The sequence below is a fragment of the Amblyraja radiata genome, chromosome 4 (assembly GCF_010909765.2).
Source record: "Amblyraja radiata isolate CabotCenter1 chromosome 4, sAmbRad1.1.pri, whole genome shotgun sequence".
Classification (NCBI taxonomy): domain Eukaryota; kingdom Metazoa; phylum Chordata; class Chondrichthyes; order Rajiformes; family Rajidae; genus Amblyraja; species Amblyraja radiata.
This window is the reverse complement of record NC_045959.1, coordinates 66100648-66113070: the sequence shown is the minus strand read 5'-3', so window position 1 is coordinate 66113070 and position 12423 is coordinate 66100648. Positions and strand designations below refer to the sequence as shown.

Genomic DNA, 12423 nt, shown 5'->3' with positions numbered 1-12423 from the left:
ACAATAGAGGTTTCGCCTAAGAGTGTTAAGAATGTGAAACTAATTATCATGAGAGTTGTGTAGAGGAATAGAAGAATGCATTTATGGAGAAATTTAAGCAGAACTTTAAAGTTATGGAGTTTTGGTATCACAAAGCATGGAAACAGGCCCAACTTCTCTTTGCCAACCAGGGGACTTTCCTGAACTGTCCCATTTGCTAGCATTTACGTCATATCCCACAAAACATTTTGTATTCGTGAACCTGCCCAAAAATTATAATTGTATTTGCTGGTACCACTTCTTTTGCATATTGTTCCACATACCCATGATGCTCTGTGTCAACAATTTGCCCCTTGGGTCCCCTTTCAATCTTTCCCCTCTCATCTTAAACTTATACTATTTAGTTTGATACTCCCCTACCCTGTAATCCTCTCTAAGGTTACCCCTCAGTCTCCTCCATTCCAGGGAAAGATGCCAAACCCGACCAAATCCCTCCTGCGATCCACATCCTTGCGATTTTTATTTTTTCTCTGCACCCTCTAGCTTAATCACATTCTTCCTATAGTATGATGACCAGAATGTCACACGATAGTTGAGGTAGAGTCTCACCAACATCTTGTATGGCTGTAACATGATATGCTATCTTTTGCCCTCAGTTCCTGTTCACTGAAGGCAAACATGCCATATATTAAACTAAAGAGCGGGGGGGAGAGGTCGACAAATTGGAAGTATAAGGATGGAGTTAAAGGGAAAGAGAGTACAGGTAAAGTTACGAAAGATACCCGAATTTATGGGACGGAAAGTTCAAGAAGGGATAAGAGAATAAGGTCTGGTGAAATAGGAATCGGTGTGAGAGGGGAGGTGAATACCGAATTAAAAGTGTTATATATGAATACATGAAGTATAAGAAATAAAGTGGATGAACTTGGGGCTCAGTTAGCGATTGGTACGTATGATGTTGTGGGAATTACAGAAACATGTCTGCAAGAGGATCGGAGCTGGGAACTGAATATTCAGGGTTATACGCCCTATCGAAAAGACAGATGTGGGGGTGGGGTGGCTCTGTTGGTAGGAATGAAACCTTTGTGAGGGGTGACAGAATCAGAAGATGCAAAGTAATTGTGGATAGAACTGAGAAATTGTAAGGGCGAAAAGACACCAATGGGAGTTATCTACAGGCCTCCAAACAGTAGCCTGGATATAGGGTGCAGCAAGTTACATCAGGAGTTAAAATTGGCATGTAACAAATGTACTGCCACTGTGGTTATGGGAAATTTCAATATGCAGGTGGACTGGGAAAAAATCAGGTTGGTACTGGACCCCAAGAAATGGAGTTTGTGGAGTGCCTCCAAGATGGATTTTTAGAGCAGCTTGTACTGGAGCCTACCTGGGAGAAGGCAATTCTGGATTTAGTGTTGTGCAATGAACCGGATTAGATAAGGGAACTCAAGGTAAATGAACCATTAGGAGGTGGTGAGCATAATATGATAAGTTTTAATCTGCAATTTGAGAGGGAAATATTAAAATCAGAAGTGTCAGTATTGCAGTTGAACAAAGGGAACAATGGAGGCATGAAGGAGGAGCTGGCCAAGTTGACTGGAAAGGGACCCTGGCAGTGATCACAGTGGAACAGCAATGGCAGGAATTTCTGAGAATAATCAAGAAAATGCAAGATCATTTCATTCCAAAGAGGAGAGATTCTAAGGGGAGTAAGAGGCAACCGTGGCTAACAAGTAAAGTCCAAGACTATAAATCGAAAAGAGAAGACGTATAACATAGCAAAGATGAGCAGGAAGCCAGAGGATTGGGAAACGTTTAAAAAACAACAGAAGGTAACTAAAAAGGCAATAAGAGGAGAAAAGATGAAGTACGAAGGTAAGCTGGCCAAGAATATAAAGGAGGATAGTAAAAGCTTCTTTAGGTATGTGAAAAGGAAAAGATTAGTTAAGACAAATGTGGGTCCCTTGAAGACAGAAACAGGTGAATTTATTTTGAGGAACAAGGAAACGGCAGACTTGTTGAACAGGTACTTTGTTTCGGTCTTCACTAAGGAAGACAGAACAATCTCCCAGATGTACGAGGGGACAGAGGATCTAGGGTGACGGAGGAACTAAAATAAATTCACATTAGTCAGGAAATGGTGTTGGGTGGACTGATGGGACTGAAGGCTGATAAATCCCCAGGGCCTGATGGTCTGCATCCTAGGGTACTCGAGGTAGCACTAGAAACCGTGTACGCATTGGTGATTATTTTCCAATGTTCTATAGATTCTGGATCAGTTCCGGTGGATTGGAGGATAGCTAATGTTATCCCACTTTTTAAGAAAGGTGGGAGAGAGAGCAGGGAATTATAGACCAGTTAGCCTAACATCGGTGGTGGGGAAGATGCTGGAGTCAATTATTAAAAATGTAATGGCGCATTTGGATAGCAGTAACAGGATTGGTCCAAGTCAGCATGGATTTACGATGGGGTAATCATGCTTGACTAATCTTCTGGCATTTTTTGAGGATGCAACAAGTAAAATGGATAAGGGAGAGCCAGTGGATGCATTGTATCTGGACTTTCAGAAAGCCTTTGATAACATCCCATACAGGCGATTAGTGAGCAAAATTAGAACACATGGTATTGGGGGTAGGTTATTGACATGGGTAGCAAATTGGTTGGCAGACAGGAAATAGAAGTAGGAATTAACTGTTCCCTTTCAGAATGGCAGGTTGTGACTAGTGTGGTGCCGCAAGGCTTGGTGCTGGGACCGCAGCTATTCACAATATATATTAATGATTTAGATGGAATTAAAAGTAACATTAGCAAATTTGCAGATGACACACTGGGTGGCAGTGTGAACTGTGAAGAGGATACTATGAGGATGTAGGGTGACTTGGATGGGTTGGGTGAGTGGGCAGAGCATGGCAGATGGAGTATAATGTGGATAAATATGAGGTTATCCTCTTTGGTGGCAAGAACAAGAAGGCAGATTAATATTTAAATGGTGTCAGATTAGGAAAAGGGGAAGTGCAACGAGACCTGGGTGTCCTTGTACATCAGTCACTGAATGTAAGCTTGCAGGTACAGCAAGCAGGGAAGAGAGCTAATGGCATGTTGGCCTTCATAATGAGAGGATTTGAGTATGGGAGCAAAGAGGTCCTTCTGCAGTTGCACAGGGCCCTGGTGAGACCACACCTGGAGTATTGACCTCCTAATTTGAGGAAGAACATTCTTGCTATTGAGGGAGTGCAGGACAGGTTCACAAGATTAATCCCCAGGATGGCGGGACTGTCATATGATGAAAGAATGGAACGACTGGGGTTGTATGCATTGGAATTTAGAAGGATGAGAGGATATCTTCTGGAAACATATATAATTATTAAGGGATTGGACATGCTAGATGCAGGAAACATGTTCCCATGTTGGGGGAGTCCAGAACCAGGGGCTACAGTACAAGGGGTAGGCAATTTAGAACTGAGATGAGGAAAAACATTTTCACACAGGGAGTTGTGAATTTAGTGGAATTCTCTGTCTCAGAAGGCAGTGGAGGCCGATTCACTGGATGCATTCAAAAGAGAGTTAGATGGAGCTCTTGGGATTAGCGGAATCGAGGGATATGGGGAGATGGCAGGAACGGGGTCCTAATTGTGGATGATCAGCCATGATCACATTGAATGGCGGTGCCGGCTCGAAGGGCTGAATGGCCTACTCCTGCATTTATTTTCTATGTATCTATGCAACCTTGACTACCTGTGTGGCACTGTCAGGAAACTATGTATTTGTACCTCTAGATGTATCTGTTCGACACACTCCCCAGGGACCTGTCATTTCACTGTTTGTAGCCTGCCCTGGTTTAAATACCAAATTACATCACTGTACACTTTTCTGGGTTGAATTCTATCTGCCATTCCTTTGCTCACTTTCCCAAATGAGGTAGATCCTATTGTAAACTTAAGCAACCACACTGACCAAATGTGGTGTCATCATAAACTTGCTCCAGGTTTGACCAAGTGACTGATTCTGTCCTAAGTTTTCAATTTTGTTTAATTTGAATTACTAGGCAGTTTACTGTATTTAAGTGTGTGTAATCAGTGTGAGTAAACATACATATGATGTCATATTATTTAAGCTGTCCTGCTAAATTTAACATGTCAGTCATTTTGTCTGCCGCCTTTGTTGATCAAAAGTAAATATTATTTTTTGCAGGGGAAACAGTGGAAGGGATTCGTGAAACTGATTTGGTGTTGCTTCATTCCTGTCGACAGTGGACTACAATTACAGCCCATAGCTTGGAAGAGGGTCATTATGTGATTGGGCCAAAAATAGAGATTCCTGTTCATTATGGAGGTAAGACATGAAAATAACTGGAGTTTGAGTGTTCCTTGATCTATGTTGCTGCTTTCCCAAGGCACCATAAAGTCTCGATAAAGTAAATGGTGGGATGGAGGTAGGCTGGATTGCGTGTGGAGAAAAAAAACTGGAGATTCTGAAAAACACAGCAACAAAGCTTAATATGCAACCCACAAGCCTAGCAGGCACCTTCTGACCTATATGAAAGCTCTGGCAATCCTGCTCATCTGGGCCATGAAGTACTTATCTATACAAATAGCATTTTCCTGGCACTTGACCCATTGCCATCTAAACTATGGCCTTTCAGGTGCTCATTTAAATACATTAAACATTGTGAGAGTAGATTCAAAAAGTTACACAGCATGGAAACAAACCCTTCAGATCAATTCAGCCATGATTAAAGGGATGCCTATGTACGATCATCCTATTTGTCTGCATTTGGCCCAAATCATTCTAAGCCTTTCTTATCCATGTACCTGTCCATGTAGTTTTTTTTAAAAATGTTTTGATTATACCTGAATCCATCACCTCTTGCAGTTCATTCTGTATACCCACCATTATCTGTGGAAAAACTTGCCCCATAGATCCTCTTACTTTAAATCTGACCCATAGTTTTAGACTCCCCTACCTTGAGAAAAAGACTGACTATCTACCTTGTCGATACACCTTTTTATAATTTTGTAAACCTCTATTGTCACCCCACAGCCTCCTTTGCTCCCGAATAAACAGTCCTAGTCAATGATTCTTTCATTAAATCATTCACTAAAGTCCTCCAGTCCAGACAGCATTGTTGTGAATCCTTTCTGTACCCTCTCTGGTTTAATCACATTTTGCCTTCACCTGGCAAGTCTCTGCCCTATCCCACCCACCCCTTCCCCAGGCAGATTAAATAGACGGTGGAGTTGGCTATATTTGATTACCCAACTTCAACTGATTTAATTTTCTAAACAATAGTGATGGACCTGATAAATGCTTGTTATCACCATGCTGTAAACAGTGTCAAAAGATGCACATTTAATAATTTTCCATCCATGACTTTAGTGCCCAAAATGTAGCTGCTATGAATACGTTCACAACTATTTTCTTTAAAAGGTTATTGTTGTTATTCAGAATGAGAAACATTACTGCTAAGCATCCTTTTGCGGCATCAAGTATTTCATGTTACTTCAATCTGTATTGCTGCATCTTCTTATACTGTACATGAAATTAAATTCAAAACAAAATTCCTATTGCAGCAATGTGGCATTTCATTTTACCCACAGTTGTTTTTACATGTGAGTTAGGTCTGTGCTGGTGCAGCAAATCATTTCACAGAATATGCTTGTGGTGAAAAAAACTTGTCATACTATTGTCGCAGCTTGTATTTGTGGATCCCCCCCACAATAGAAAAGGATGTTGATTAATGTTACTTTTAATCCCTTCATCTAAATCATTAATGTATATTGAAAATAGCTGTGGTCTCACTAATCACTGCCTGCCTTTCTGAAAGGGACCTGTTAATCCCTGCAGGAAACAAAGAGTAGAGATTAACGGGTCCCTTTCAGAATGGCAGGCAGTGACTAGTGGGATACCCCAAGGCTCGGTGCTGGGACAATGGCTATTTTCAATATACATTAATGATTTAGATGAAGGGATAAAAAGTAACATAAGCAGATTTGCAGATGACAAAGCTGTGTGGTAGTGTGAACTGTGAGGAGGATGCTATGAGTGAAGGAAGCGAATGGTATGTTAGCATTCATAGCAAAAGGATTTGAGTATAGGAGCAGGGAGGTTCTACTGCAGTTGTACAGGGTCTTGGTGAGACCACACCTGGAGTATTGCGTACAGTTTTGGTCTCCTAATCTGAGGAAAGACATTCTTGCCATAGAGAGAGTACAGTGAAGGTTCACCAGACTGATTCCTGGGATGTCAGGACTTTCATATGAAGAAAGACTGGATAGGCTCGGCTTGTACTCGCCAGAATTTAGAAGATTGAGGGGGGGATCTTATAGAAATTTACAAAATTCTTAAGGGGTTGGACAGGCTAGATGCAGGAAGATTGTTCCCGATGTTGGGGAAGTCCAGAACAAGGGGTCACAGTTTAAGGATAAGGGGGAAATCTTTTAGGACCGAGATGAGAAAAACATTTTTCACACAGAGAGTGGTGAATCTCTGGAATTCTCTGCCACAGAAGGTAGTTGAGGCCAGTTCATTGGCTATATTTAAGACGGAGTTAGATGTGGCCCTTGTGGCTAAAGGGATCAGGGGGTATAGAGAGAAGGCAGGTACAGGATACTGAGTTGGATGATCAGCCATGATCATATTGAATGGCGGTGCAGGCTCGAAGGGCCGAATGGCCTACTCCTGCACCTATTTTCTATGTTTCTATGAGGATGCAGGATGACTAGGACAGTTTGGGTGAGTGGGCAGATGCATGGCAGATGCAGTTTAATGTGGATAAATGTGCGGTTATCCACTTTGGTGACAAGAATAGGAAGGCAGATTATTATCTGAATGATGTCAAGTTAGGAAAAGGGGAAGTACGACGAGATTTGGGGGTCCTTGTTCATCAGTCACTGAAGGTAAGCATGCAGGTGCAGCAGGAAGTGGAAAAACCTAATGGCATGTTGGCTTTCATAACAAGAGGAGTTGAGTATAGGAGCAAAAAGGTCCTTCTGCAGTTGTACAGGGCCCTAGTGAGACCACATCTGGAGTATTGTGTGCAGTTTCGGTCTCCAAATTTGTGGAAGGACATTCATGCTATTGAGGGAGTGCAACATATGTTCACAAGATTAATTCCCGGGATGAGAGGACTGTCATATGTTGAAAGAATGGAGCGACTGGGCTTGTATACACTGGAATTTAGAAGGATGAGAGGTGATCTTATTGAAACATATAAGATTATTAAAGGATTGGACACGCTAGAGGCAGGAAACATGTTCCCGATGTTGGGGAAGTCCAGAACCAGGGGCCACAGTTTAAGAATAAGGGGTAGGCCATTGAGGAGATGAGGAAAAACTTTTTCACCCAGGGAGTTGTGAATCTGTGGAATTATCTGCCTCAGAAGGCAGTGAAGGCCAATTCTCTGGATGCTTTCCAGGGAGAGTTAGATAGAGCTCTTAAAGATAGTGGAGTCAGGGTATATGGGGAGAAGGCTGGAACGGGGTACTGATTGTGGATGATCAGCCGTGATCACAGTGAATCGCGGTGCTGGCTCGATGGCCTGTTCCTGCACTTATTGTCTATTGTCTAATAGCTTTAGTTACTTTATGAGGCTTCAACACAATTTGACATTTAAGAAAGCTGATGAACCAACTCTCTTTGCAAAGCATCAATAAGTATTCATGAATTGGTGCTCTCACTACTTTCCCTAGAGCTGAAATATGTGAATAGCTTAGCTTTTCACAAAATGATTGAAAACTAATGCATTGTGATAGGGTTTCATCACTGTTAGGAAATGATTCCCCTTTTGTTCAAAATTTGCAGGTGCCGTAGCTGAAATTAGAGGCTTGATGTAAGTTTTATCGTATCATCTGTAACACATTATATTTAATTACAAGCTCACTGTTTAGCATAATGCTCTCACTTTTATCATGTTTTCAAGAAGTTAATAGTGTTCATATCGTAACAATTTCATCTAATTCTGTATGTTAGTACAGGTGCACAACCTTTTATCCGAAAGCCTTGGGACCAGACACTTTTCGTAATTCAGAATTTGTCGGACTTCGGAATGGAAATTTTTTAGCGTAGATTTTAATGGCTGGCTCAGTGGTAGAGTGCTCGGCTCATATCCGCATGGTCGCGAGTTTGCGCCTTGATCCTGGCAGTTACTCGATCGCGGGTTTGAGTCTTCAATGTCGTTTCTTCTTGCAGAATAAATGTTTATATGAAATGCAGTGTAGGAGAGGTGTACTGACTGTGTGGACAGAACTTTGGAAGTGATTGCCCACCAGTCTAAAAACCGCTGTGTCTCCCTGTCCCTGGGATAGCAGGGGGCGATCAAACATCACAATACCCCCCTCCCCCTCCAACTCCAGAGGAATCCGCTCCCCGATGGGCCGCTACGGCGACAAGTGGCAGTTTGCCCACAGCCCGAGCTGCGCCCCCTCATCCGCCACCCCAAGAACAAGACGTACCTTGCACACCATCAGCTTCTGCCCCTACGTGTTCCTCTGGAGTTGGGGCGGGGCTGGGCTGGAGTTGCTGCTGGCTGCGGGTCTCTGGGATCTCCGTGCTTGCAGTGGGCCTGGGCGGCGGTGAGAGCTGTGGAGCCTGTGGACCTACAGACCTACCTCCGTGGAGCTAGCCAGCTTCGGAGCGTGGAGAGCTGCGGGGGCGAGCTGCTGCGACCCGACTCCGGTGGATGGTGACACCGGGAGCTCGCGGGTCCCCGGTGGGAGACTGCTTTGCGGGGCACCGGCAGCGGCGACTTCTCCCGCCCGGGTTGAGAGTGACCTGGAGGGGGGCCTTACAACGCCGGGCACGGCTGTAAATTGCCGCGGACTTGCTAGCGCCCACCGGGGGCTCCAACATCAAGACCCGGGGCAGGGCCCTACATCGCCCGGCGTGGCTTTGAGTGGCCGCTCCCCGATGGGCCCCTACGACGCCCCGAGCTGCGCCCCGTCATCCGCAACCCAGGTTCCTCTGTAGTTGGAGTGGAGCTGGGCTGGGCTGCTGTTGGCTGTGGGTCTCTGGGATCTCCGTGCTTGCGGTGGGCCTGGTGGTCGGTGTCCATTTGGTCCTGACGTCTCCGGTGACTGGCACGGTCCTGCTGCAATCGCCGACGTGAAGACAGTGCAAAGCCCCCGCGCCGGTGCAATGGGCGGGGAGCTGGAGAGGGGAGGGAAGGGGTCACACACATGGCCGGGAAGCAGAGGGGCGTAGGTGGGGTGAAACTGAAGGGAGCGACAATCTGCATTGTGTATCGTGAGTCTACCGTGGGAACTTTTTAACTCAGCGGGCAGGCAGCAGCATATTGTCAATTATTAACCCTCCCGCACAATATACCCTCATCTTCTCTTTTATGAATGGGGATTTAGTTCCCCTTTCTTCGAGGACCGACCGGAGGTTCCGCTGTCACCTCTGCGGGCCGCCCTCGGTGAACGTTTTCAAGGACCTTTCTTCAAGGACCGAAAAAATGGCCGCTATTCGGAGGTTTTCGTTATTTGGATCTTCGGATAAAAGGTTGTGCACCTGTACTGAAGTTATTCTTTTGGGGATGCCTGTTTTAATGGCAGGATTATGCTTAATAAAATGAGTGGTTTAGGTGATAAAGAGCAACATAATATCTCAAAACTGCTTTTGCAGGACCATGCAAATTTTGCAAAAAGTGAAGTTTGATAAAACTCTGTTCCCTGCTGTCTTTTGATTTTATGTCAGTTCAATTTTCCATAGTTTTCAGGTGTTTTTCATGAGTTTTTACAAGTATTTTCAGTTTGGTGGAATACAAATACCGTGATTCTTTGCAGCTTGTTGGTTGGAGTTGACTGAGGCACTGTCTGAGGAGAGGTGTTCCTCAACGTAAATTTTTGTGAAGTAATATTTCTACTGAGGCCATTGGAGGCTGATGGCAATAACATCAGATTTTGACGATCAGTTCAGTGGTCACCAGTAGCTGCAATGGTGAAGATATACTTGCGCTCTTTTGCTGGGATATAACATAGACAAGTACCTATGCCTGGATCAAGAGTGTTGCTATGAGGTTGTGCACTTTGTCCAATGAAATGGTGCTCATTTTGGCCAGACAATGTTCAAGAATTTTGTCAGGAGAAAGGTGGCTTAGAATTAACGTCCTATCTTTTTCCTATCCATGTACCTATGCAACTGTTTTTTAAACATTGTGTTAGTACCTGCCTCAACAGACTTGTCTGGCAGCTCGTTCCTTAAACACACCATCATTTGGGTTTTTCAAAAAAAAAGTTGCTTTTCAGGTTCAGGTTTTTTTCCCCTCTCACCTTAAACCTATGTCCTCTGGTTCTAGATTCCTTTACTCAGGGTAATAAACTGTGTATTTACCCTACCTATTCCTCTCATTCTTATACGCCTCTATAAGATCACCCCTCATCCTCATGCGCTCCCAAGGAATGGAGTCCTAGCCTGCTCAACCTCACCCTACAGCACAGGTCCTTGAGTCCTGGCAACATTCTCGTGAATCTTTTCTACACCCTTTCCAGTTTAATAACCTCTTTCCCATAACAAGGTGACCAAAAACTGAACATGCTACTCCAAATGTGGTCTCACCAATGTCTTGTAGAACTGTAAGAATTCTTTCATGATGATGTCAATATGCCTATTCATAGTCCAAGTTTAAAGTCACGATTGTCTCTTTCATTGAAGCACACTAAAGAATGGGCATGTACTTAAGGGCCTGTCCCACTGTACGAGGTAAATCAAGAGCTCTCCCGTGTTTAAAAACAAATCAAAATTGTGGTAAGTATGTAGAATGTACGTAGCGGCTACGTCGGAGCTCGTGGATGTCACGTAGCGGCTCGTAATGCTAACGGCAGGTACTCGGGAAAAGCGGTAACTCGTGAAGTGTTTTCAGCACTGTGAAAAATGTCCACGAGAGCCCCCGAGTAGCTACGAACGGTTAATACCGTAATTCTCCGAGTTCGAATCAGGGGAAACTCGGGAGAACTCTTGATTTACCTCGTACAGTGGGACAGGCCCTTTAACATCCCCAAGCCAAAAACCCCCTATCAATCTAGTGGATAGACAATTCAAATAAAGGCTGCCTTCAAAGCTTCTTTGAGAATTAGTAACATTCCAACCTGATTACTCAAAATGACAATGAGAATTTTGAGTCTATTTGTCAGCACAAGGAAATCTAATATAAATGATGAATGGACAACTTTACTTACTGAACTACCCAATCACTTGCACCACGAAACATCATCTCTGCCTATGTGTGGCAAAGTCTGCTCGTCCTACATTGTCCTCATCAGCCTCCTCAGAACTGAGGGAAAAGAAAGTCACCGTTGAGCCTAAGAAAATATTTCTGGCAATCTAGTCTCCTTTTGACCTCCTTTTGCATTCAGCAATTGAAGTGGGGAAAGAAAATGGCAGGGCTGTATTGTGGAGTGGGTATAACGGACGGCTCTAGAAAAGAACTAGCCTTCATTTAACTTTTTTAAAACTATATTAAATGGGAAAGACTGACAAATACAAAGACAATTTTTGGATTGTTCTCTGAGAAGGAATGTGACATATTTGGGCTTGTTGGAGCACTCTGGCTGGATGAACATAGCAGACTTTTAAGAGGCTTAAAAAGACCCTGTTGAGGGAAAAACATATCTATAATTTGAATAAACCTCATCCAGGAAGTCATCTTTTTTAGATAGCTGGATGTTTCTGAGCCATGTGATCATGAGAATGTGGATTTACTTCCAGAAAAGCACTTTTGGTATTTTTGAGTTTATTAAATAAATGATGCATGTTCTGGAACATGAAGCACTTTACATTTCATGGGCCTGGATTTCTTTTAATGCAGCCAAGACAAGTATTAACAAAAGAAAGGCACAAAGTGCTGGAGTAACTCAGTGGGTCAGGCAACATCTCTCGAGAACATGGATAGGCATTGTTTTGTCAGGATCCTTCTTCAGACTGATTATGGTGGGGTGGGAAGAAAGCTGGATGAGAGGAGAGGCAGGACAAAGCCTTGGCGAGAGATAGGTGGATATAGATCAGAGGGGTTTTTGATAGGCAACTGGTTGGACACAAGCCAGAGATGAAACTCCTTCAAAAAGCCATTGACAAGGTCCCACACAAGAGATCAGTGTGCAAAATTAGAGCACGTGGTATTGGGGGTGATATTGACATGGACAGAGAACTGGTTGACAGACAGGAAGCAAAGAGTAGGATTTAATGGTTCCTTTTCAGAATGGCAGGCAGTGGTTAGTGGGGGTGCCGCAAGGCTCGTTGCTGGGACCCCAGTTATTTACAATATATATTGACGATTTAAACAAGGGAATTAAATGTAACATCTCCAAGTTTGCAGATGACACAAAGCTGGGTGACAGTGTGAGCTCCGATGAGGATGCTATGAAGCTGCAGGGTAACCTGGATAAGTTGGGTGAGTGGGCAGATGCATGGCAGATGCAGTATAATGTGGATAAATGTGAGGCTATCCAC

The 12423-nt window shown here is 43.8% G+C and overlaps 1 protein-coding gene across 2 annotated transcripts in view; it reads left to right on the top strand.

Moving 5' to 3' along the window:
* The window catches only part of garem1 (GRB2 associated regulator of MAPK1 subtype 1), a 103173-nt gene that overhangs the window by 36720 nt on the left and 54030 nt on the right, over positions 1-12423 (top strand). For both annotated transcript variants that reach the window (XM_033019672.1, XM_033019673.1), the window contains exon 2: positions 4171-4311. In XM_033019672.1, the coding sequence (XP_032875563.1) occupies positions 4171-4311 (141 nt within the window). The remainder of the gene's footprint in view (positions 1-4170; positions 4312-12423) is intronic.